General features: G+C 42.7%; 1 protein-coding gene across 3 annotated transcripts in view; it reads left to right on the top strand.

Moving 5' to 3' along the window:
* Positions 1-26,493, top strand: part of ulk4 (unc-51 like kinase 4) — a 416,752-nt gene that overhangs the window by 156,162 nt on the left and 234,097 nt on the right. For all 3 annotated transcript variants that reach the window (XM_059652139.1, XM_048563177.2, XM_059652146.1), the window contains one exon: positions 9,193-9,326. In XM_059652139.1, coding sequence (XP_059508122.1) covers positions 9,193-9,326 — 134 coding nt within the window. The remainder of the gene's footprint in view (positions 1-9,192; positions 9,327-26,493) is intronic.

Here is a 26,493-nt window from a genome sequence, read left to right as displayed (position 1 = left end):
CATTAAATATTGTTGACTTATTTGTTCTGTATTCCATGCCATGCAGCAGAACTTTACCAGTTAAGTTGCACAAGTGTAACAACTGGAAACCCAAAATTGCAACAGAGTCCTACATGTATTTCATTAGACCCAGATTTAAATACATATGTGAGACTCCTCTTACATATGTGAGATCACTTAAGTTACTGTCTGATGCAAATTGTGATAGCTGGTTTTGGGCAGAAACTCTGCAGAAATTTAGTTTTGCAAGTTTTGTCTTTCTAATTCCCTACTTGTGTTGAAAAATAAGGAGGCAATCATGTAAAAATGACCCCTAGCATTATATTTGGAACCCACCTAAGAGAAAAGGATCCAGGTTTACAAATTTTTTGAAGAAGGGTTCAGACCTGAAACATCAGCTTTCCTGCTCCTATGATGCTGCCTGGCTTGCTGTGTTCATCCAGCTCTACACCTTGTTATCTCAGACTCCAGCATCAGCAGTTCTTACTATCTCAGATTTACAAATTGATTCTTTTCCTTGCTTAGTCTGATTCCAAATGTATCACCTTGATATCCATAATCAGAGAAGCCTATGTCAACTGTATTTTATGAATACAGTCACCTATTACAATTTAAAAACTGAAAAAACCAGATATGCCTTACATTTCCAGAAGAAGCATCATTTTTACCTTCAGTTCTGAAGATAAATTATACTGTACTCAATGTTAACTTTGTTTCTCTCTCCACAGATGCTGCCAGACTGCTCAGTGATTCCAGCACTTTAATTTTTTTTATTTTAGACTTGCAGCATCTGCAGTATTTTGCTTTTAAATCAAAGTATCAATGACCCTGGTAGCACAAAACCCAATTTTATATTGCAGTGAGAGATAGTAGGAACTGCCAATGGTGGAGTCGGAGATAAATGTGTGGAGCTGGAGCAACATAGCAGGTCAGGCAGCATCAGAGGAGCAGGAAAGCTGGTGTTTCGGGCTGGAACCATTCTTCAGAAATGGAGGAGGGGCAAGGGAACTCAAATAAATAGAGAGAGGAGAAGTGGGGCTGGGGAAGGTAGGTGGAATGGTGATAGGTGAATGCAGGTAGGCAGTGGTGGAGATTGGTTAGTGACGTGGGAGAAGCGGATAGGTGGGATAGAAGACAGACAGGATGAGTCAGGTCAGGGAGGCAGGAATGAGAGAGAGGGTTGGACATGGGATGAGGCCAGGGGGTTGGGGAGATTTTGAAACTAGTAAAGTCCACTTGATACAATTGGGTTGTAGACTCCCGTGGCGGAATATGAGGTGCTGCTCCGCCACTTTCCAGGTGGCGTCATTGTGAAACTGGAGGAGGCCCAGGATGGACATGACATTCAGGGAGTGGGAGGGGGAATTGAAGTGGTTCACGACTGTGAAAGGTGTTGTTGTTTGTCGCTGACAGAGCGCAGCTGCTCTACAAAGCGGTCTCCGAGCCTCTGCTTGGTCTCACTGATGTAGAGGAGGCTACATAGGGAGCAGCAGATGCAGTAGACCACATTAACAGATGTGCAGGTGAACATCTGTCTGATGTGGAAGGTTTTTTGGTTCCTTGGATGGAGGTAAGTTGGGGGGTGGGGAGGTGTAGGGGCAGGTGTAGCACTTTCTAAGATTGCAGGGAATAGCTGGTGGGGCTAGTGAGAGGTGTGGAGTGGACGAGGGAGTCGTGGAGAGAGCAGTCCCTACACAAGGCAGATAGGAGTGGGGAGGGAAATACAACCTTGGTAGTGGTGTCAGATTGCATGTGGCGGAGAATGATACATTGAATCCGGAGGTTAATGGGATGATATGTGAGGACAAGAGGGATTCTGTCTTTGTTTTTGTTGCAGTGAGGGGATTTGAGGGCAGAGATGTGGGAAACGCAACCGATGCGGTCAAGAGCATTTTCAACCACTGAAGTGCGGAAGTTTTGGTCGTTGAATTGAGAGGACATCTGGGATCTTTGGAGTGGAATGCCCCCTTTTGGGACCAGAGGTGGTGGAGGCAGAATAATTGGGAGTCGGGGATCACATTCTTGAAGGAAGGTGGGTGAGAGGAGTTGTAGTCTAGGTAACTGTGGGAGCCAGTGGGTTTGAAATAGATATCAGTTTCAAGGCAGTCACCAGAGATGGAAACAGAGAGGTCCGGAAAGGAGAGAGAGGTATCTGAGATGGTCCAGGTGAACTTGAGGTTGGGGTGAAAGGTGTTAGTAAAGTTGATGAACTGTTCAAGCTCCTCGTGGGAGTATGAGGCAGCACTGATATAGTCATCGATGTAGCAGAGGAAGAAGTGGGGGATAGTGACAATGTAGCTGCAGAAGAGGGACTGTTCCATGTCCAATTGAGGGCCGAAGGGCCTGTTCTGCGCTGTATTGTTCAATCCCTATACACTTGCATTCCCCACACAAATGGCCTAAAAGCCCTCCTCTCCCACAGGTCCAACCAGTCCCCCTCCACCGACACCCTAATCTGCCTAACTGAACGCGTCCTTACCCTTAACAGCTTCTCCTTCAACTTGATTCGCTTCTGAAAGACTAAAGGCATGGCCATGGGAACGCACGTGGGCCCAAGGTTTGCCTGCTTTTTCGTAGGATACGTGGAACACTATCGTCCTCAACCACACTGGCACTATCTCCCACCTCTTCCTCCACCACATCAATGACTGTATCGGCTCTTCCTTGTGCTCCCATGAGGAGCTTGAACAGTTCATCAACTTTATCAACACCTTTCACTCCAACCTCCAGGCACCGTTCTCTCCGCAATTCCTTCGTCCAGTCCACACTCCCCATTAGCCCCTCCACACCCAGCATCTTTCCCTGCAACTGCAGGAAGTTCTACACCTGCCCCTTTACCTACCCCCTCGCTTCCATCCAAGGAACCAAAACAACTTTCTACATCAGACAGATGTTCACCTGCATCCGCTGCTCCCGGTGTGGCCTCCTCTAGGTTGGTGAGACCAAGCAGAGGCTCGGAAATCGCTTTGTAGAGCACCTGCACTCTGTTTGCGACAAACGATTAACGTCTTCCAGTTGCAAGCCACTTCAACTCCCCCTCCCATTCCCTGGACGACATGACCATCCTGGGCCTCCTCCAGTGTCACAATGACACTATCCGGAAGGTGGAGGAGCAGCACCTCATATTCCACCTTGGGAGCCTACACCCCAATGGCCTTAATGTGGACTTTACTACCAACCCTCCCTCTCATCCCTGCCTCCTTGACCTGACCCAACCTGTCCGTCTTCTCTCCCACTTATCCACTCCTCCCACCTCATTGACCAATCCCCACCACTGCCGACCTGCACTCACCTATCATCATCCCACCTACCTTCCCCAGCCTCCTCTCTCTATTTATTTCAGAGCTCCCTTCCCCCTCTCCCATTTCTGAAGAAGGGTCCCAACTCGAAACATCAGCTTTCCTGCTTCTCTGATGCTGCCTGGCCTGTTGTGTTTCTCTGACTCCACACTTATATTGCAGTGATATTGGCAGGATTGAAGTGACATTTTCTAAATTAATTACAGTGGAAATGTTGAGAACAATATGGATGGTATAGATGATGTTATGTGCATTTAAGAAATGATACATGAATTTATCTGTGATATTATCACTGCATACATCAAGTTTCTAAAAAAATTAAGTCTCACTGAATGTGAATGAAGAGAACGATAAACCCAAAATTTGTATTTTTGTTCTATCAAATCCATTTCCATAGTTTCTAATAATGAGGAAATATTGAAATTTTGATCTCCTGTTGCTGATGAAGTAAATGTTTTAAATTGCTGTGTTATCAACAGAAGAGACGCATGAATAATGAAGAAGAATCCATGAGGCGTGTTTAGACTCTATCTATTTGTAAACATTTCGTCAGACTCACGTTTGTGATCTTGGTAGAACATGGAATAATAACTAGTGTTCCCATGGAAATACTGTATATACTGCTTCATCAGTCAGCAACTAATCAAAAAAGTTCTGAAAACTCAAGCACACTCTTTTCACTCTTCTCATTAAATTCTTAAGGACCTGGACTATACATCCTCACACCCCATTTCCTGTAAAGACTCCATCCCGTTCTTTCTGTTCCGCTGTCTCTGTCGCATATGTACAGAAGAGGCCACCTTCGACAAGGCAGCCTCTGAAATGTCCGCATTATTCCTCAACCAAGGATTCCCCAGCTCTGTTGTCAACAGGACCCTTGACCAGGTCCAACCCATCTCCCACATGTCCACTTTCTCCCCTTCTCTTCCTTCCCGCAACAGCGATAGGGATCCCCTTGTTCTTACCTACCATACCAACATCAACATCCAGAAGATCATCAGACATCATTTCCACCACCACCAGACACATATTCCTCCCCCACCGCCCCTTGTCTGCCTTCCGCAGGGATCATTCCCTCTGGGACACCCTGGTCCGCATTTCCTTCACCCCAACACCCCCCACAGCCCTACAGCGCCTTTCCCTTTGACTGGCGAAGGTGCAACACCTGCCCCTTTACCTCCTCCCACCCCAGTATCCAAGGCCCAAACATACCTTCCAGCTGAAGCAACATTTCTCCTGCACTTCTCAGAATCTAGTCTACTGCATTCGCTTCTCACAATCTGGTCTCCTCTGCATTGGGAAATGAAGCATAGACTGGGTGACTGCTTCACTAAACATCTACGCTCTGCTCATAAAAAAGACCCTGAACTATCTGTTGTCTGCCACTTTAATGCACCACCCTGTTTCCTGGCTAACATCTCTGTCTCTGGCTTGCTGCAGTATTCCAGCGAAGCTCAATGCAAGCTGGAAGAACAAGACTTCATTTTCTGCATGGGGACCCTGCAGCTCTCTGGAGTTCAATAATTTTAGGGCCTAAACTCTCCCATGTCCCAGCCCTCTACCCGACACAGCAGGCTTTGTTACCATATAGCCTGCCATTACACCCCACCTGTTATTAGTCACTAGTAGTCCCCATTAACAACTATTCACCCTCTCAGCCTGATTGTTATCAACTTTTGGCCTGTCCAACAGCTCTTCTCTGCCTTTAGGCTCTATTCTATTATTTACTCCCTACCCCATTCCCCTCCTTTTTTTCTGCATGTACACTGACATTTTCCCAGCCACCATCATTTCTGAGGAAGGGTCATTGGACCCTAAACATTAATCTGTTTTTTCCTTCACAGATGCTGCCAGACCTGCTAGGCTTCAGCAACTTTGTTTTTGTTCAAGAGTCTTAAGGGGCTAAACAGGACAAATGCTGAGAGAATGTTTCCCCTCATGGGAGCATCTAAGACCAGAGGATTTAATCTCAGAATAAAGGGTTTCCAATTTAAGACTGAGATGAGGAAGAATTTCCTCTCTCCAGGTTTGAGAGTTTTTGCCCCTACAGTCTCTGCAGAGTTCCATATATTCTTCTATGTATTGGAGGCCAAGATCGATAGTTTCTTGATAGGGCAATCAACAGTTAAGGAGGAAGGGCAGGAAAGTGGATAGGAGGAATGATGGATCAACCATGATCCTACTGAATGTCAAGCAAGCTCAACCGAGAACAACCGATACTTGATCCTGTTTCTATTGTCTAAGGTCTGTCTTGTAACATTATCTGTAATATAGACTGAAGTAAATAAGATATTGCTTCAGTTTTTTTTTGAGTATCTTTTTAAAACATATTGATTTGACTTTGTAAACTTTTACTTAATGCCCCGAGGCTGAAACACTTAGTTGTTGCCTGCCTCAGTTCCAACACCTCTGCTTTTGTACAACTTGTCTCACATATTAAGAATACAGGAAAAGGAGCAGGCATATAGCTCTTCAAACCTGTTTTGTTATTCAGTGAGATGATGGCTTCTCTGTGGCCAACTTTATACACCTGCCTTGGCCCATATCCTTTAATGCCTTTGCTTAACAAGACTTTATCTGTCTTAGATTTAAAACTCTAGCTCTGTACTTGATCTTGATTTACCATATGCAACTTTACAAGAGATAGACTAATGCTCTATAAACTTCAGAAAGCATATTGTGTTTACAGTGAGCTAGACACACCACGTCTAAGTTTGAGTTTTCATTGCTTTTTCAAAGAAAAGAAGTTACATTTTGAACCAAAAAGAGAAGAACAGTTTCTAATTATCACTTTTGCTAATACCCAAGTTATAATGTGATTGAAACTGAAAGAACTGTGGATGCTGAAAATCAGAAGTTGCTTGAAAAGCTCAGCAGGTCTGGCAGCAACTGTGTAGAAAAATCAGAGTTTACATTTTGGGTCCAGTGACTCCTCTCATGCCTGAAATACCAACAGTGGTCACCAGTGGTGCAGAATTGCTGCAATAAATATTTGCCTGAATCATAAAACGGTTACAAAGCACTATAGGCAATAATAACAATTATTTTACTCGTCCAGATAACTGATCTTCTATATTTCCGCACCAAAGTGCTGTAATTTAGAGGTTACAAGTTGCTGAAAAGATTTCTAGACAGCTGGTGTTTCCCTACAATTTGTTTTCACACCAAAAGGTTACGGTGTGCCAGTTTTTGCTTTATTTGTCCTGACTATAATTTTATGAAAATCCAATATTACGGAAAACATTATCTTTATTGTTACCTATAAACTATAACACATTTATGGAGGAAGATAGTGTATTCATTGCTGTTGTCAATATAAATCAAAAAAATGAGAATGAATAGAATCTGATTGTGAATTATCGACTATCAATATGCATTTAAAGTATATTATAATAGCATAACTTTGTCAGGGATCGTAAAAGTTAGTTTTAATGAGCCCTCTGTAACATCCAGGAATTTTGCTAGCATACAACAGAGTAGGCTTCTTGATATCTAATCATTCAGAATTACATTTTTCCATGTGCTATAAATCTCATAATGCCATTTCTTAAGATCTAACTGAGTAATGTTACTGTGGAACTGCTTCCTCCTATGTTTTCCTCCTTCTCCCAGCTGATAGTTTATATGAAGAAAAAAATGTGATCCTAATTCTGCAAGGCTATTGCACTTCCTAGTGCATTCTCTGTCATACCTCATCTTAACTTACAACCTGCTATCTCTGCAACAACTTGATACCTTTCTTGAGGCCTCCACTGCCCGTCACTATTATTTTACAAATAAGATGGTTATCAAAATTTGGCAACAACCCTCCCCCCACATCGTACCTTAAGTATTTTGAGGCATCTAGCTCCCAGCCACAACTTGCCTTAACAGCTTATAGTTCATGAAAAGCAAATATTTGAGTCATATTTCTATCTTCAATTGTACATGGAATGGATGATGTGCATTTGAAAAATAATGCATTCACAGTTGATCATTTTAACATTCTCTTCCTCACAAATATGAACAATTTGAGATAAGACTGAACATTGCTATGGACTCCATAAGTTCAGTTGTTAATCATAAACTTTTAAACCAGCCTATTTGGGCATATTATGACATACCTGACATCACATTTTACAGGGGGACTTGAATCCAATCTTCCAGTTCAGAAATAGGGGAGATCTTTTCTAATCAACCTATTCAGAAAGGTTGTTACACATTCCAGAGCAGGTGGGGCTTGAATTCAGGTCTCTTGATTCAGAGGCAGGGACACTGTGTTAATCATATCCATTGTGTTCAGATGGTCAGCATTAATTGGTGGCTCATCTGTGCTTTCATATGGAAGCAGGTTGAATGACAGATTTTGCTTGGAAATGTAGAGTGCTGTAAATGCAGTGTGTGTCTTTGTGAATAAAAGCCTGGAAGTGAATGAAGATTAGGCTTTTGTGTTCAATCCTTGCCACCTAGGTAACAGAACTTTGCAGCATTAACATTAAACATTTTATTGGTAATATTCTGTAGCTTTGTCCAATATTGCTTTGTCAAGATTACAAAGATGTCAAATGACAGCATAAAATTCAAGGATGTTGCACAGGTGGCTAAAGATCAGTTCTATGTAGGTGCTTCCAAATCAATATTACCTTGACGGGATATAATCATAAATCAGATTGTGGCAGATTATATTGAGGACATTAACAGAAACTAAACATGTGTTGGATTTCTACAGCATTGGTAGCTTTAGGCCATATTTCAGAATATTCTCTTCATGCAATCCTGCCACGTAAATGGAACTAGCTGAAATGGAACTACTAACTGAAATTAGCTAAAGTTTGGTGGGTGTGGTGCTTTATAATTTAAAATTGTAATTTGTATTTTGATCTTAATTTAAAATTACATTTATTAATGCAACTTTTTTGTGTAAGTAGTACATATATATTTATTTGTGACAATATTCATGGTGAAAATGTTATGATTGTATGTTACGTGCAGTTGAATGTATACACTTAATGGTAAGGTCCTGGCAGTGTTGCTGAGTAAAGAGACTTTGGAGTACCTGTTCAGAGTTCCTTGAAAGTATAATCACAGGTAGATAGGACAGTGAAGAAGGTGTTTGGTATACTTGCCTTTATATTGGTCAATGCATTGAGTATAAGAGTTGGGAGGTCAAGTTGTGGATGTACAGACATTGGTTAGGCCACTTTTGGAATACTCTTTGCATGCCTGGTTTCCCTGCTATAGGAAGGATGCTGTGAAACTTGAAAGGGTTCAGAAAAGATTTACAAGGATGTTGCCAGTGTCCGAGAGTTTGATGTTCAGGAAGAGCTGAATAGACTGGGGCTATTTTCCCTGGAGTGTCGGAGAATGAGGGGTGAACTTATAGAGGTTTATAAAATCATGAGGGGCATGGATAGGGTAAATAGACAAAGTCTTTTCCCCAGGGTAGGGGAGTCCAAAGTTAGAGTTCATTGGTTTAAAGTGAGAGGGAGAAGATTTAAAAGGGACCTAAGGGGCAACATTTGTGTGTATGGCATGAGCTGCCAGAGGAAATGGTGGAGGCTGGTACAATTACAGAATTTAAAAGGCATCAGGATTGGTAAATTGATAGGAAGGGTTTAGAGGGATATGGGCCAAATGCTGGCAAACAGGACTAGATTTACTTAGGATATCTGGTCAGCATGGATGAGTTGGACCGAAGGGTCTGTGTCTGTGCTGTACATCTCTTTGACTCTATAATCGCTAGGAAATTATATAGTATATATGTTGTAGAATAAATTTATGGGTTAGATGACCAAAAGAGAGGATTGACTATGTGTAGAGTTAGAAATTAGGGATTATCATGAGAAATCTTTCAAAGCTAACATATTTCAATATTTGTCATTGGTACTAATTGACTCTCTTTTGTTAACTGCAGGTTAGTGATGTATATTGAAAGAGACAGCAGAAAAGCCACACAGGGAAAGGAGCAGCAAAACAGTAATGAATACCTGTCTAAATGCCTGGATCTGTTAATCTGTCATATTGTCCAGGAGCTGCCAGGAATTATAGGTAAATTGAACAAATAATGTCTGAAATGAGTGCAGAAGAGTAGTTTTCTAACCATATTCTGACTCTACAGTTTGTGCAGTTTATGTAGAATTGTTATTGTAATGGAATGTCTATCTCCATTAACAAGAATGCCAAGTTGTTTGCATTACAGCAGATATCCTGACACTTGAAACATCAACAGAAACCCGGTAGTCTGAAGGAGAGGCAAGTCAAGTAAAAGCTTGTATCATAGTTACTTAAACAGCTTTACATTCCAAAATAAATATGGCACAGAACTGGTTAGATTTTAGTATAGTGCAGTATCTTCTAATATTTTTTAAAATTCCCTGAATCATTTTCAAAGATACATGGTTCAGATGGCCATAACATTGCCTTTTATTCATCTTGGATTGGAAATGTACTGGTTTTAACTATCTGCAAAGATGCGTTTTTAACTGACAAGCATGACATTGGCTCTGTACTGCTTTGTTGCACACTTGTACACTTCCTGAAAACTGACAATAATCTAACGTTAACAGTTTAAACATCACAAAATGTTTTGCTGTATTAGCAAAACCTGGAAAATTTTCACTGCATAGGTTCAGGAAAATATGGTCAACATGGAACTGGACCGTAGCTCCTTAAAGGGACTGTTGAAATTTTACACAAAAAAAACTTTATGAGGAAGGAATTGAATTTGTGTGCAAGGGAAGACTCCTCCCAGATCTATCAGGCCTAAAGTTCCAGAGTAGGGATCATTTCCTGTACCTGGTTGGGCCTCCAGCACAAACCAATTTCAAGTCATTTGTTTCAAAAAAAATTCAAATTTGTTATGAAATCATTGCACAATTTGTGAAAAAAGAGTACTTCTGAGTACCATTCAAGCTATACTTAACCACTTGTTACTCTAACTAAGAAAGATGCTTGTGGTCCATTTTGGACTGTTATTTTAGTTAGCTTAATAAATCTAATTATTTACTTATAGAGGAATATCTTTGTACATTTGAATTGATGATATGTTGTGAACACTGAGGTAATGTGCATTTCGGGTGCGGTATAATTTGCGGAGTCTGGTTTGGCTCAATTGGGGTTGTCAATGTACTTGCACTGATAATGATTGTTCAAGTGGAGTTGGAATATTCTCCTTCATTAAGTGGTAAAGAAAATAATGTTTATGATTTTACTTTAAATCTCCAAGATTGATTAGTAAAGAGATCCAGGGCTATGGGGATAAGGCAGGTGAATACAGTTGAGTAAGATATCAGCCATGATTGAATGGCAGAGCCGACTCGATGGCCAATTGGCCTAATTCTCCTCCTATATCTTATGGATTTATGTTATTTTATCTCTCCAAAAGGGGATCTTGGTCAGCGAATCAAACTCACAAAGTTCAGACCACCAGGTTTAATGGAATTGCCTGCATCATCTGGTTTCCAATAATAGCTTCATTCAAAAGTTTCAAAAAATTTCTGAAACATGAGAATAAATTTAAGATTAAACCTGCAGATAGTAAAGTGTATCACTGCAACGATGTGTAGCGTTTTAGTGTGTACAGATGTTTTGATAATCGTGGACTGGTTACAGAACGCATATCTCAACTTTTAACTCTTCTACATCTGAAATAGTACAGCATTGATATTTGAAGATGTCAATTGCAAAGTAACTCTGCTAAAAAAATTGAATGTTGTTATCTTTGATCTTAGTTATACCTGATCATGGTACAGCTCAGTTATTTGGTTAAAAAATCTGTGCTGTGAAAATGGAAGTAAATCAAAAGGCTAAAATCCAGAGATTCAAATTGACAGCTCCAAACATGGCAGAGTGCCGTCGAATTGTTATCTCTACATGGAAACTCTACATGACATTTAAAGTGTGGTCTCAGAATTTTTTTTCTGATTTTCAAGCATGGATTTTTAAAACAATGTAGAGCTTCTCAGTTTTTGAAAAAAATGGCATACATTGTCCAAAAGAGAAACTCCTGACCCCAAGCATGCCACTTACTATATTTGCGGAGGCAGAAATGGATTCAGGACAGGAGGTGCGCATTTCCAGAAGCAGAAGATAGTTACACGTATAAATCAGTTGCCTCCAGTCATGTATGATGTTGATGAGGTAGGAGTGCAAGATCATGATGTGCACTGATTAAACCTGGTGGTCTGAACTTTGTGAGTTTGATTCGCTGACCAAGATCCCCTTTTGGAGAGGTAAAATAACATAAAACCGTAAGATATAGGAGGAGAATTAGGTCAATTGGCCATCGAGTCGGCTCTGCCATTCAATCATGGCTGATATCTTACTCAACTGTATTCACCTGCCTTATCCCCATAGCCCTGGATCTCTTTACTAATCAAGAACCTGTCCATCTCTGTCTGAATTGCACTCAATGATTTGATATCCACAGCTTTCTGCAGCAGTGAGTTCCACAGATTCATCACACTTGAGCTGAAGAAATTCCTCCTTGTCTTATTTCTAACGGATTGTCCCTTCACGCTAAGGCTGCACCCTTGTCACTCCTACTAGTGGTAACATCTTTTCCACATCAACTCTATCAAAGCCTCTCAGTATTCAGTTAAGTTTCAATGGAATTCCCATGTCGTATTTCTCAACTCCAGTGAGTACAGACCACGATCCTCAACTGGTCCTCATACGACAAGCCCTCCATCTCTGGGATCATTTTGGTAAACCTCCTCCAAGGCCAACACATTCTTCCTTAGATAAAGGCCCAAAACTGCTCTCATTATTCTAAATGCAGTCTGACCAGAGCCTGATGCAGCTCAGTACATCCCTGTTCTTGTATTTTAACGGTAAAATTATAGAGTCATACAGCATGGAAACAGACCCTTTGGTCCAAATCGTCCATGTAAATCAAGTTTCCCAAACTAAACTACCTCAACTTGCTTGTGTTTGGCCCTTATCTCTCTCTAAACCTTCCCTATTCATGAACCTGTCCAAATGCCTTTTAAATGTTGTAACTGCCCATTTGAAATGAATGTGAACATTAAAGGGGAGGCAATGCTGTGAGGTATCATCACTATTCTGTTAAACCAGCAACCCAGGCAACATTCTGGAGACCTGGGTTCAAATCCTGCCATGACAGGTGGATTTGAATTCACTGAAAATTGGGAATTAAGAGTCTAATGTTGATCGTGAAAAGTTGTTGATCGTTGGAAAAATTGTTATGATCTGTAACCTTCCCTAATGTCCTTTAGGGATGGAAACCGTCGTCCTTACCTGGTCTACCTCCAGACCCAAAGCAATGTGACTGACTCTCAACTGCCCTCAGGATGGGCAATAAATGCTGCTTGAGCCAGCAATGTCCACATCCTGTGAATGAATTTAATAAAACATTGTTTTTGTCTTCCTAACTGTCAATTGAACCTGCATGTTAACGCTAAGAGAATCCTAAACTAGGACTCCCAAGTTCCTTTGTGCTTCAGGTTCCCAAAACCTTTCCCCAGTTAGAAAATAGACTTGGCTTCTCTTCTTTCTACCAATGTGCATAACCTTACACTTTCCCACATTGTATTCCATCTGCCACTTCTTTGTCTACTCTCCTAGCCTGTCAGAATCCTTCTCGAGCCTCCCTGCCTTCTCAACACTACCTGTCCCTCCAACTGTCTTTGTACCATCTGAAAACTTAGCAACAGTGACCTCAGTTACTTTGCCTAGATTTTTAATGTGTAATGTGAATAACTATGGTCCATACAGTAACCCTGTTGAACTCCACTAGTCACTGGCTGCCATCTGAAAAAGACCCTCTTTTTCCACTGTCTGCCTTCTGTCAGTCAGCTAGTTCTCTACCCAGCCAGTACCTTACCCCTAATGCCATGGGCTATTATCTTATTTACCAACCTTCCATGTGGCGTCTTGTCAAAGGCCTTCTGGAAATCCAAATAGGTCATGTCCACCTGCTCTCTTTCACCTAACTTGCTTGTTAGTTCCTCAAAGAATTCTGACAGATTTATCAGGCATGACCTTTCCTTGATGGAGCTGTACTGATTCAGCCCCATTTTACCATGCACTTCCAAATACTCCACAATCTGATCTTTAATAATGAACTCTAAAATATCACTAATAACCAATGACAGGCTAACCAGCCTATCATTTGCCATTTCTGCCTCTCTGTCTTTTTAACAGGTGTGTTGTGTTCACTACTTGCTAGTCCTCTGGAACCCTTCCTGAATCAAGTGATTCCTGACAGATCACCATTAATGGCTCCACGATATCCTCAGCTATCGCCTTCAGAAAGTTCAGGTGTAATCCATTGGTTCAGGTGATTTATCCACCTTCAGACCCTTCGGCTTCCCCAGCACCATCTCCTCAGTAATGGCACCTTTTCCCCTGACTCACTTGAAGTTCTGGTATGCTATGGGTATCTACTACAGTGAAGACTGATCCAAAATACATGATTAATTCCTCCACCATTTATTTGATCCTTGTTACTATTTCTCCAGCCTCGTTTTCCAGCAGTACAATGATCATTCCTCCCTCTGTCTTACGTTTTATATGTATAAAAAAGCTGTCACATTTTTTATATTATTAGCCATTTTACCCATATATTTCATCCTCTCCCCACCTTATTGCTTTTTCAGTCATCCACTGCTGGTTTTGAAAAGCTTCCCAATCTTCTGGTTTCCCTCTAATCTTCACTGTTAATCTTCTCTGTATGCTTTTTCTTTACTTTGATACTATGCCTGACTTCCCTTGTCTATCCTCCCACTTCGTATATTTCTTCTTCCTTGTGATAGATTTCTATTACGCCTCCTGAATTACCATCAGAGACTCCTGCCATTGCTGCTCCGTCGTATTCCCTGTTGGGTTTCCCTTCCAGTCAACACTTGCCAGCTCCTACCTCATGTCTTTTGGAGTTACCTTTACTCAATTGTAATACTGTTACATCTGATATGAGCTTCTCTCAAACTGCAGGGTGAGTTTTACCATGTTATGGTGACTGCTGTCTAGGGTATTCCTTCACTTTAAGCTCCCTGATCAAGTCTGCATACAGTCAAGGGTTGGCTTGAATTGGCATTGGGTGGGAAATGGCCATAAGAATGTGCACAGGGCATAGGTTGTCATGGAGCTCATGAGATGACATACATTGGTAGACTGTGTGAAGTGTGTTAGGGATGAGGGCTGTTTTATGTTTTATTCCTTTATAAAGTTTGGCGCAACACTAGAGCACCAGGGTACATCATCTGCCCAGAATGCCTCTGTATGCAGCATCCTTCTCATTCATTCCAGAGTGACCCAATCTCGTTCCCAGTAAACTGCACTGCCACAGTGGAATTCCAACTTCCCAGGCAGGTCTGCAAAGCCAGAAGTACCCCAAATATCAGCGTCCATTCTGGGCAAGAAAATTCAGACTTCAAAGTTTTGATTACTGGGGTAAATTTTCAATTGGGGGTTGGTCTTATTTAGTTATTGACACTGCACTTAGAATTTTGTCCAAATTTGGAAACAGATCACCCATTTGCCCTAAAAATTGTTCTTCAAACAAACATTGCTCTGAAAGCTGCTGAATTACTTCAGAATATGTGGAACATAAATAGAAATTTTCTCCAGGAAAACAATGAAAAGGAATATTTATTAAACTAGACTGTATAGTTTTTTTTAATCACTTTAAAAATAAAATGAACAGTTACAAGAGATTAAAAAATACTATAGAATTGAAAACAGAAATTGCTGGAAAAACTCAGCAGGTCTGGCAGCATCTGTGAGAGAAAGCAGAGTTAACATTTCGGGACTAGTGACCCTTCTTCAGAACTGATGAGATTTTCCAGAAATTTCTGTTTTTGTTTCTAATTTTAAGCATCTGCAGTTCTTTCGGTTTTTGTTTTCTGTAGAAACAGTTTGTTGCTTCACACTATTACTGGTTTTGCAGCATTTTAATTAGTCTGGCTTTATTTCTATTTCAGTTGGGTAAGATTCTGTCCCACACTAGCTGATAAGTGTATTTTTCTCTTTTTTTTGTTCTACTCCTTGTCACGTTACAAAATTAATGTCAGTCCCTGGCCAAGCCTTATAACTTAGAAAATAATATTAAATATTCCTTTAATTGGTATTTATGAGTTTTATTTTCCATTTTGAGTCTACTCTAATAATGGCACACAGCTTTGTGAGGGAAATTATATATTATGGTATCAAACGGACAGTAGTAATGTGGATACAAAATAAGCTGAGTTAAAGGAAACAGAAAATTAGGCTCAATTGATATTTTATAGGCTGAAGAAAGGTTTGTAGTGGAGCTTCCCAGAGGTTGACATTGGGACCATTGCTATTCCTGATAAATGTTAATAATCTGGATCTTGTGTGCGACTGTGACAATTTCAAAGTTTGGAGGTGGCACTAAACTTGGACAAGTTGTAAACTAAAGGGAGGACAGTGTGGTGCTCCAAAAGGGCATTGGCAAGTTGTTGGAATGGGTAGATAGTCACAGATGAGCTTGGGGCGACACAGTGGCACAGTGGTTAGTACTGCCACCTCATAGCATCAGGGACTTGGGTTCAATTCCAGCCTTGGGTGACTGTCTGTGTGGAATTTGTACATTCTCCCCTGTATTTGCATGCGTTTTCCCTGGATGCTGTGGTTTCCCCCCATAGTCCAAAGATGTGCAGGTTAGGTGATTTGGCCGTACTAAATTGCCCATAGTGTCCAGGGACATGAGGGCTAGGTAGACAGGTAGAGGGTGAGTCTGGATGAGATGCTGTTCGGAGGGTTGTTGTGGACTCAATGGGCTGAATGGCCTGCTTTGACTCTTGGAATTCTGTGAGCTGCAAGAGGCAACTTTTTATCTAGATGGTGGTATGTGCCTAGAATGTATTGCTCGAAGAGGCGATAGAAGATACAATAGCGATGTTTAAGAGGCATCAACAGGGAATAGAGGGATACAGACTGCATAGAGGCAAAAGGATTTTAGTTTAGAAAGGCACCATGTATCAGTGCTGGCTTGGTAGGTCAAAGGGCATGTTGCTGTGCTGTGCTATTCTTTAAACAAAGAACAAGATGGCATAGATTTAAAGTGATGTGCAAATAAAGAAAGGGCAATGTGAGAAAAAATCCTTTTTCACACAGAGTAGTTAGGATATGCAAATGTACTGCCTGGAGACACGTTTAATTCTGGTGTTCAAGAGGCATTGGACGATTATTAGGATAGAAAAGATGTGCAGGGGAAAAGGCAAGAGTTTGGCACTAGAGTGAAACAGTGCAGGTGTGATAGGTTGAATGGCCTCCATTTGCACTTTAACAATTCTGAAATTCTCTAAGTAGATTTATTGGCATATTTTGATGAAGTATGAAGCAATCCCGACTTGAATCCCCTTGTTAGTAGTCCTATCCAATGATCTGATTGCGAAAGGTCTGAGCAGTTAAATTGTGAATATAAAATATCCTTTCTAAGATGGCAACACTTCAGATTATGTTCTTCTGATTCCCTGAAATGCCCCATTTCTCCATTTTGCTCTGCAGCAAAGTACAGAGGCTATATGAGCAAATTACTGCAGATGAAGAGTCATCTAAACTCAAAACGTTACTTTGCTCTCTCTCCGTGGATGTTGTCTTACTCACTGTGATCTCCAGCACTTGTTGTTTTCAATACTGAGGCTGTATGTTCTTTCCCTTCCCTTCCCTAATCTGCAGGCTAAATTGACTTAAGGGTCAATGTAGAAGTTTCTCATTTTCTAATTTCCCATTCATTGAGCCTCTGGGACTTGTGGTGCACAGGTTGTATCCCTCTTTTGAACCAGAAGGCCTGGGTTCAAGTGCCACCTGCTCCAGAGGTGTGCATTAACATTTGTAAGCAGGTTGTTTAGAAAATATCTTCACTAAGTCTCTACCATAAAAGAGGGCAGTCAGGTTTATTTCAGATGCTCACTTTCTTGATCCACCTGCCGTTTGGAAGGTATATTATTGTTCTTTAAATCTCATTTTACCATTCCCATGCCCCATAATTCTTTTAGGGTGATTTGCATTGGAACTGAGAGTAGAGATGACTTACGAGCTATTTATGTCATCATGTATTTGTGAGAAAGTTGTTAACTACTTGATTCACTCCCCGACATGTTACTTAGATGAAGTTGAATGTGATTATTCTTTGTACCAATTATGAAACTAGACTATTCTAATGAGAGTTTCACCAGGGTGAGTGGTGCTGTGCAGAGGATCTGAACATTTACTCTGTTTGTGGCTCTGACAAGTTTCTAGATCAGATTAATCCTCCTATTTAGTTTCTTCTGGGGTCCTGGAATGCTGGCTAAGGTATGGAGTGATTAAGGGAGAGTCCTTGAATAGGGATGTCACTTGGGGTTTATCCTCAATGTTATTTAATTGCTGATTAATGTTTAGCTGGAAAGTTGAAGCTTGGGATTGTACATACTGTTCTCTGGAATCCTAGTTATACAAACAATATCTGGGACTATCATTGCATGGGATGAAACCATCTTGGAAATCTTTTCCAGACATAAATGCCTGTTCTGAGCTGATAGATTGCTGCTATTGCATGTGCTTTATGTGGTCTTAACAACTAATACCTTGGGAGATGATTCCAGCAATGCAAAAATGAAAGTTAAAAAAAAATTCAAGTTGGGCAACAGGTTCATTTCCTATTAGTGTTTTGAGATTATTCCTGTGCCAGTGTGTACATGGCCTCCATTTTCTCAAAGCAGATGGTGAACTATAACTCTTGGCACTGCCGAGGGTAATCAGCGCGCTGGGGACTGAAAAAAGAACTTTTTAAATGGAAATAGGAGTAGTATGAAAGAAAGTAAAATAAACTTGAAGATATCCGAGTGTCATCAATAGCTCCTGTTGCATGTAGATTTGTTTACCCTCTTAGTGGATGAGTGGATTGATCTTCCCCAGCTGGGATCTAAACTCAAACGCAGCAAGAATTAAAGAATCAGCACGACATTGTTGTTAACCCTACCTCCAACCTGCTCCATTTGGGTACAGCTCCCATTAGCAATGGTAAACTTATCTTGTATCGTGCCCACTGTAATATTATTGGCACAGCAAAACTTGGCCTTTATTCAGTACCTTCCTGTAATAATGCTAGCTGCCAGGCAGCAATGTGAAATATTCTAATGATCTGACAGCTTGAGGCAGCAAGTGCTTGTGCACTTGAGTTCCAAGCTGCCTTCAGAATAAAGCCCTTGAGTTTTCCAATTTTGTTCTCAATTATTTTTTCTTAATTCAATTTCGTATGAAAGGTGAACAATTTATCAATTGTTCACATACACTTTGATAATCTTTAAAGATATCTGCTCAACCCTTGTATGTTATTTCCTCTTGGCCCGCCTCTTGATTGTCTTTCACTTGGAGATTCTGGAACCTCCTATTTTTGTCTGTTTCATTCCCCGGCACTAACTTGATATTTATGCTGCCACATCCTTGAAATACCAGACTGAAGTCTTTGACGCAGCAGGGCTGTTGGTAACCTATGGGTTTGTGTGATGCCAAGATCTTAAAAAAAACTCTGTACAAATGTTTTATGCCTCTTTGGGTAATGGCCTTTTCATTTGTATTTGGAACTTGAATCCTATTCAGAGCATAAGGGCAGCCATACTCAAGTAATCAAATGTGTATTCAGTTTGTCTGAACAGTTGCAAATTGTGTTGTTAAAACTTTATTTTGGATTGCTAAATGGTATTATTTTGATAATTCAGCAGTACTAGGTCTTTAGTTGTTGTTCTTTTCTTCAAACTGCCTCGACAATAATTATTTGTTCAGATTGCATATTGCCATATTTTATTAAACTGCAGCACAGGTTGTGGATACTGAATCAGAGTTAGAAGAAGAGTTCACAAAGTTGGTGGATTTTCTGGTTGATGTTACTTTATTTGAAGGTGGAAGAAGAGTGAAGAAAAGTGAAGCAGCTTAGAAAGTGAATTGCAGATAGCAGAGGCATAATAACTGAAAGCTATATCATCAAAGTGGGAAATGCAGAACAAAAAGGGTTCAAACAGCAGAGAGTGCCAGAGGAAGTGGAATTGAAGGATGGAATGGAAGAGCATGTGGTGAGAATTATTCACGAAAACTAGATTTTTGAAAGCAATGCATTGGGGAGCTGCAGTCATTGCCATCGATGAGGTTAATAAATATTTGAGGATTACTGGAATTTGCTAGGTATACTGAGGGAATGTTATTATTTGGGAGCAATCCTGGATTAAACGTTCCTAGGTATGATTGAAAACAATGCCTACTGTTGGTAGATGTTTGTCCTCCTTAGACATAGGAACAGGATTAGGCCATTCAGTCTTTTGAACACCATCCACTATTTAATGATATCATGCCTGATTTGTGACCAAATTCCACATACCTGCTTTTGGCCTATATCACTGAAGATGCTGAATGCTGAGTCTCTTATCTTGTCTAGTTGAAGGGCAGGTGATGGGGAGGGTTGCAGCAGAGAACAGGAGAGTTGCATTCTCGGTGACTGTAGAATCGGCGGAGTACTCCTTCTCTTGGCTCCGTAAGAAGATTTTTCTATTAATTTAAGTTACCTTATGTTGACAGGCATAGGATCCATTGAGCAGAACAGACTTACCACCAGTACACCTCATCCTAAGCTAATTCTCAGGGCATAACAATTGAATTTTGCTGCTAACTGAAATGACAGGACATTGCAATCAGGTACAGAACAGCTAGCTGTGGAACCAAATTTGTTTGAATGTCATTAGAACAGTTGAGTCTCACAACTGATTGAAATACCAAGAGATTGAAATGCTAGGAGATCACAGAGTCAGGAACAAAACAGAGTTGAATGTCACAGCTGACTGTCTTGTTCCCTGACTGCAACATCCTAGCATTTCAATCAGATGGGACACTCAGCTGTTCTACAAGTGCCCAAACAGAGTTAGATCACACAGCTGTTATGCTTCTCAACTCTGAGGGACTTGGGCTTTTAACAGTTGATCTGAAAATTTATGACCCAAATTCCAACTGGCATAGTCATGCCTGATCTATCTCACACCTTTGCTAGCATGAATGCATCCATTGACTAAACAGGATTAAACATCTATCGCTGCATTAACAGTTTTCACACTAGATGGATTAAGTAATCTGTTGTCAGATAAAAAAAATCCAAAACTAAAGTAATAGTTATGATAGTTACGATAAATTATGCTTTTGATTGAAATCGATAACTCATTACCTCCTAGTAATTTAAAATAAAAATAAAGTACTGTGGATGCTGGAATTCTGAAATAAAAACAGAAAATGCTGAACAAACTCAGCAGATATGGCAGCATCCGTGGAGGGTAAAATGAGTATCTAATTTGATACAACTCTTCATTAGGACAAAATGAAAACCTGAAAGCACTGTGGATGCTAGAAATCAGAAACAGAAATTGCTGGAAAATCTCAGGTCTGGCAGCATCTGGGACAAGAAATCAGAGTTAACGTTGAGGGTCCACTGACCCTTCTTCAGAACTGACCATAGCTAGAAGAAGGGTCTGGGCCTGAAACATCAGCTTTTGTGCTCCTAAGATGCTGCTTGGCCTGCTGTGTTCATCTAGCTCCACACTTTGTTATCTAGGAGAAAGTTGTTTTTTATGCAGAAGATAGAATGGGAGGTGGGGGTGGAGAGCGGTGGGAGTAGTGAGAATAAGACATAAACACTGGGTGAAGGTATAGCCCAAAGAAAGAGAAGAACAGTTGATCACAGGAGTAGATTACAGATGGCTGAGGAGAATAAATACAGGGGCTAACAATGGGTAGTGTGTAATAGGAGACCATGTGACAACAAAGCCTGGTATATGGGAGTTGGGCTAAGGACAACGGACAAGGTGTCTCAACCCTTTGGACTGACCTTCGTTAGTGCACTGCAGCAAGGCCAACAGAGATAGCAAAACAGAAGTTGCTGGAAAAGCTCAGCAGGTTTGGCAACATTGGTGAAGAAAATAGCAGAGTTAATGTTTCAGACTTGGTGACCCTTCCTCTGCCAGTGCTGCCAGACCTGTTCGGCTTTTCCAGCAGCTTATGTTTTGTTTCTGACAGCGTCCGCTGTTCTTTCAGTTTTTGCTGAGACAGAGATGTTGGCCAGGGTACAAGGTGGTATATTAAGTTGGCAGGCATCAGGAAGCTCAGGGTCTTTTTTTTTTTGCAAGCAAGATGAAGGTGTTCTGTGAAGCGGTCACCCAGTCTTTGCTTTCTTTCCCCATTGTACAGAAAACCACATTGTGAGCAGTGAATACACTAGACTTGATTCAGTGAATTGCGGGCCAAGCGTCTCTTGACCTGGGAGATGAGTTTGGGCTGTAGGATACTGAGGAGGGAGAAGGTAAACAGGCAGGTGTTACACCTTCTGTGGTTGCAGGGAAAGGTGCTGTATGGCTGTTTTGGGATTACAGGAGCAGTAGACCAGGATGTCACGAAGGGAATGGTCCTTGCAGAAGACTGACAAGGGAGGAGAGGGGAGCGTGTGTCAGGTCGTGGCATCTCACTAGAGGTAACGAAAATGGCAGCTAATGATTCTCTGGATGAGGATGCTGTTTGGATGGCTATGTGAGGACAAAAGGGACCCTATCAGTGTTGTGGGAAAGAAGAGGGGCTGAGGGCTGAAGTTTGGGAGAAGGAACAGACCAGCTGAAGGCCATGATGGTAATAAGAAAGTGGACATTTCGGCAGCCCCTCTGTAGAAGTTAGCATCATCAGAACACATACAACGGAAATGGAGAAACTAGGAGAATGGAATAGAGTATAGGAAGTAGGGTATAAAGATGTATATACAAGGTAAATGTGAGAGTCAATTTGTTGAACATTGAACCTTTCTTCTATCGCCTTCGCGTCTGAGCCCATTTCTTAGGACAAGAGTCTTGTCCAACACTCTCCCTCCGCCAGGACCACTCCCTCTGAACTTGTACTTGCACTTGATGTGTTCATGAAGAATTGTCGACATGACATTGGTCCCCTATATTTCTCTGCCCCCCACTTCAACCATTCCAACCAATTTCCCCATGAACTGATTGCACTCCATGCTCTCAGATCCAACCTGACATTGTAATTAACAAAGTGTGGAGCTGGATGAACACAGCAGGCCAAGCAGCATCTCAGGAGCACAAAAGCTGATGTTTCGGGCCTAGACCCTTCATCAGAGAGGGGGATGGGGTGAGGGTTCTGGAATAAATAGGGAGAGAGGGGGAGGCGGACCGAAGATGGAGAGAAAAGAAGATAGGTGGAGAGGAGAGTATAGGTGGGGAGGTAGGGAGGGGATAGGTCAGTCCAGGGAAGACGGACAGGTCAAGGAGGTGGGATGAAGTTAGTAGGTAGGAAATGGAGGTGTGGCTTGAGATGGGAGGAAGGGATGGGTGAGAGGAAGAACAGGTTAGGGAGGCAGAGACAGACTGGGCTGGTTTTGGGATGCAGTGGGGGGTGGGGAAGATCTGGGCTGGTTGTGTGATGCAGTCGGGGGAGGAGACGAACTGGGCTGCTTGTGGGATGCGGTGGGGGAAGGGGAGATTGTGAAGCTGGTGAAGTCCACATTGATACCATTGGGCTGCAGGGTTCCCAAGCGGAATATGAGTTGCTGTTCCTGCAACCTTCGGGTGGCATCATTGTGGCACTGCAGGAGGCCCATGATGGACATGTCATCTGAAGAATGGGAGGGGGAGTTAAAATGGTTTGCGACTGGGAGGTGCAGTTGTTTATTGCGAACCAAGTGGAGGTGTTCTGCAAAGCAGTCCCCAAGCCTCTGCTTGGTTTCCCCAATGTAGATAGAGGAAGCCACACCGGGTACAATGGATACAGTATACCATATTGGCAGATGTGCAGGTGAACCTCTGCTTAATATGGAAAGTCATCTTGGGGCCTGGGATGGGGGTGAGGGAGGAGGTGTGGGGGCAAGTGTAGCACTTCCTGCGGTTGCAGGGGAAGGTGCCGGGTGTGGTGGGGTTGGAGGGCAGTGTGGAGTGGACACATCCCTCACCTTCCTGGACCTCTCGATCTCCATCTCAGGCAACCAGCTAGTTACTGATGTCCATTTCAAGCCCATCAACTCCCACAGCTACCTAGAATACACCTCCTCCCACCCACCCTCCTGCAAAAATTCCATCCCCTATTCCCAATTCCTCCGCCTCCGCCGCATCTGCTCCCACGATGAGGCATTCCACTCCCGCACATCCCAGATGTCCAAGTTCTTCAAGGACCGCAACTTTCCCCCCGCAGTGGTCGAGAACGCCCTTGATCGTGTCTCCCGCATTTCCCGCAACACATCCCTCACACCTCGCCCCCACCACAACCACCCAAAGAGGATCCCCCTCGTTCTCACACACCACCCCACCAACCTCCGCATACAACGTATCATCCTCCGACACTTCCGCCATCTACAATCTGACCCCACCACCCAAGACAGTTTTCCATCCCCACCCTTGTCTGCCTTCCGGAGAGACCACTCTCTCCGTGACTCCCTTGTTCACTCCACACTGCCCTCCAACCCCACCACACCCGGCACCTTCCCCTGCAACCACAGGAGGTGCTACACTTGCCCCCACACCTCCTCCCTCACCCCTATCCCAGGCCCCAAGATGACTTTCCATATTAAGCAGAGGTTCACCTGCACATCCGCCAATGTGGTATACTGTATCCATTGTACCTGGTGTGGCTTCCTCTACATTGGGGAAACCAAGTGGAGGCTTGGGGATCGCTTTGCAGAACACCTCCGCTCGGTTCGCAATAAACAACTGCACCTCCCAGTCGCGAACCATTTTAACTCCCCCTCCCATTCTTCAGATGACATGTCCATCATGGGCCTCCTGCAGTGCCACAATGATGCCACCCGAAGGTTGCAGGAACAGCAACTCATATTCCGCTTGGGAACCCTGCAGCCCAATGGTATCAATGTGGACTTCACCAGCTTCAAAATCTCCCCTTCCCCCACCGCATCCCACAAACAGCCCAGTTCATCCCCTCCCCCCACTGCATCCCAAAACCAGCCCAGCCTGTCTCTGCCTCCCTAACCTGTTCTTCCTCTCACCCATCCCTTCCTCCCACTCCAAGCCGCACCTCTATTTCCTACCTACTAACGTCATCCCACCTCCTTGACCTGTCCGTCTTCCCTGGACTGACCTATCCCCTCCCTACCTCCCCACCTATACTCTCCTCCCCACCTATCTTCTTTCCTCTCCATCTTCGGTCTGCCTCCCCCTCTCTCCCTATTTATTCCAGAGCCGTCTCCCCATCCCCCTCTCTGATGAAGGGTCTAGGCCCGAAACATCAGCTTTTGTGCTCCTGAGATGCTGCTTGGCCTGCTGTGTTCATCCAGCTCCACACTTAGTTATCTTGGATTCTCCAACATCTGCAGTTCCCATTATCTCTGACATTGTAATTAGTTTGCTGACACGGGTGGTGCTGTTCTTGTTCAGCAGACTGACTTCTACATTGCAGATGCTGAATGCCAGCTCGCAGATACCTTCTATCTCCCCAGACCATGACCCCATCGTGGAACATCGGGCTACCGTGTCCACATTGGTCACTAACCTCATTTCATCTGGTGATCTACTCACTACTGCTTCCAAGCTCAGTCTCCCACCCCTGCCCAGCTCACTTCTACCTCCTTTCCAAAACTCACAAATAGGACTGCCAAGGCATGCCATTCTTTCTGCCTGTTCTTGCCCCATAGAACCTCTCTTCCTGTCCCATCTCAGTTTTTGTCTCCCTTGTCCAGTCCCTTCCCAATTACTTTTGTGATTCCTCTGGCTCTTCATGTCAGTTTCCGATTTTCCAGTTTTCAGGCTCCAGTTGTCTCCTCTTTACCATGGACATGTGATCCTTTTACTTGTTCATCCCCACATCAGGATGGTCTCAGGGGTCTCTGCTTCTTCCTAGAAAAAAGGTCTGAACATTCCCATCCACCACCACCCTCTGTATAGCTGAGCTCGTCCTCACTCTGAACAACATCCTTAACTCGTCTCACTTTCTACAGGTTAAAGGGGTGGCCACGGATACCTACATGGGTCGCAGTTTTAAAATTTATTTGTGGAGTACATGGAAGATTCTTTCCTTCTGTCATATTCCGGCCCCCACTTACAGCTCTTCCTGTGTTATATTGATGATATGATCGGTGCTGTTCTTCACTCCTGTCCAGAATTGGGAAAGTTTATGAATTTTACTTCAAATTTTCACCCCTGTCTCACCTTCGCCTCCATTCCTGACTCTCCCTTCCCTTCCCTGACGTCTGTTTCCATTTCTGGAGATGGGCTGGCCACTAATATCTACTACAAACTAACTGACTCCCAGAATCACCTTGACTATACATCTTCATACTCTAGTTCCTATAAAGACTCTATTCCATTCTCCCAATTCCGTAGACTCTATTGTATCTGCCCCAACGATGGCAACTTTGACAAGAGGGTCTGCGAAGTGTTCACGTTCTTCATCTGCTGAGCATTCCCCAGAACTGTAATTGACAGGACCCTCAGCCAAGTCTGGCCTATCTCCCGCATTTCAGCCCTCACCCCCTCTCTTCCCTCCGACAACAGCAATAGGAACCCTGTGTCCTGACCTACCATCCCAACAGGATCCACATTCATAAGATCATTAGCTTCTATTTCTGCAACCTCTAGTCAGAGTCTATCACTAGACACATTTTCCCATCCTTCATTTGTCAGTCTTCTGCAAAGACTGTTCCCTCTGGGACATCCTGATCCACTATACCTTCATTCCCAAAAACCCATATAGCCCACAGTACCTCTTCCTGCAACCACAGAAGGTATAACACCTTGCCATTTACTATCTCTCTTCTCAGTATCCAAGGGTCCAAACGTATCTTCCAGATGAAGCAGTGCTTTATCTGCACTTCACTAAATGTAGTCTAGAACATTTGTTGCTCACAATGTGGTTTCCTGTACATTGGGAATACAAAGCAATAGACAGAGTGACTACTTCACAGAACACCTTCCTTCTGTTCACAAAAAAAAGACCCTGAGCTTCTTGTTGCCTGCTGCTTCAACACACCACCTTGTTCACTGGCTAGCATCTGTCTCAGTTTGTTGCAGTGCTCTGGTAAAGCTATCCACAAGCTGGAATAACCGCACCTCAATTTCTGCTTGGGAACTGTACAATATTCTGGTCTGAATATGGAGTCCAACAGTTTTAGGGCTTAAGACACGTTCTTCCTTGTCCTGACCCCAACCTGCACTTACCAAGCCTCGTTATCATATGGTCTCCTATTACACACTACTCACTGTTAACCCCTGGA

The sequence above is a fragment of the Stegostoma tigrinum genome, chromosome 2 (assembly GCF_030684315.1).
Source record: "Stegostoma tigrinum isolate sSteTig4 chromosome 2, sSteTig4.hap1, whole genome shotgun sequence".
Classification (NCBI taxonomy): Eukaryota; Metazoa; Chordata; class Chondrichthyes; order Orectolobiformes; family Stegostomatidae; genus Stegostoma; species Stegostoma tigrinum.
Note: the sequence above shows the minus strand (reverse complement) of the source record. Positions and strands in the feature narration are given on the sequence as shown.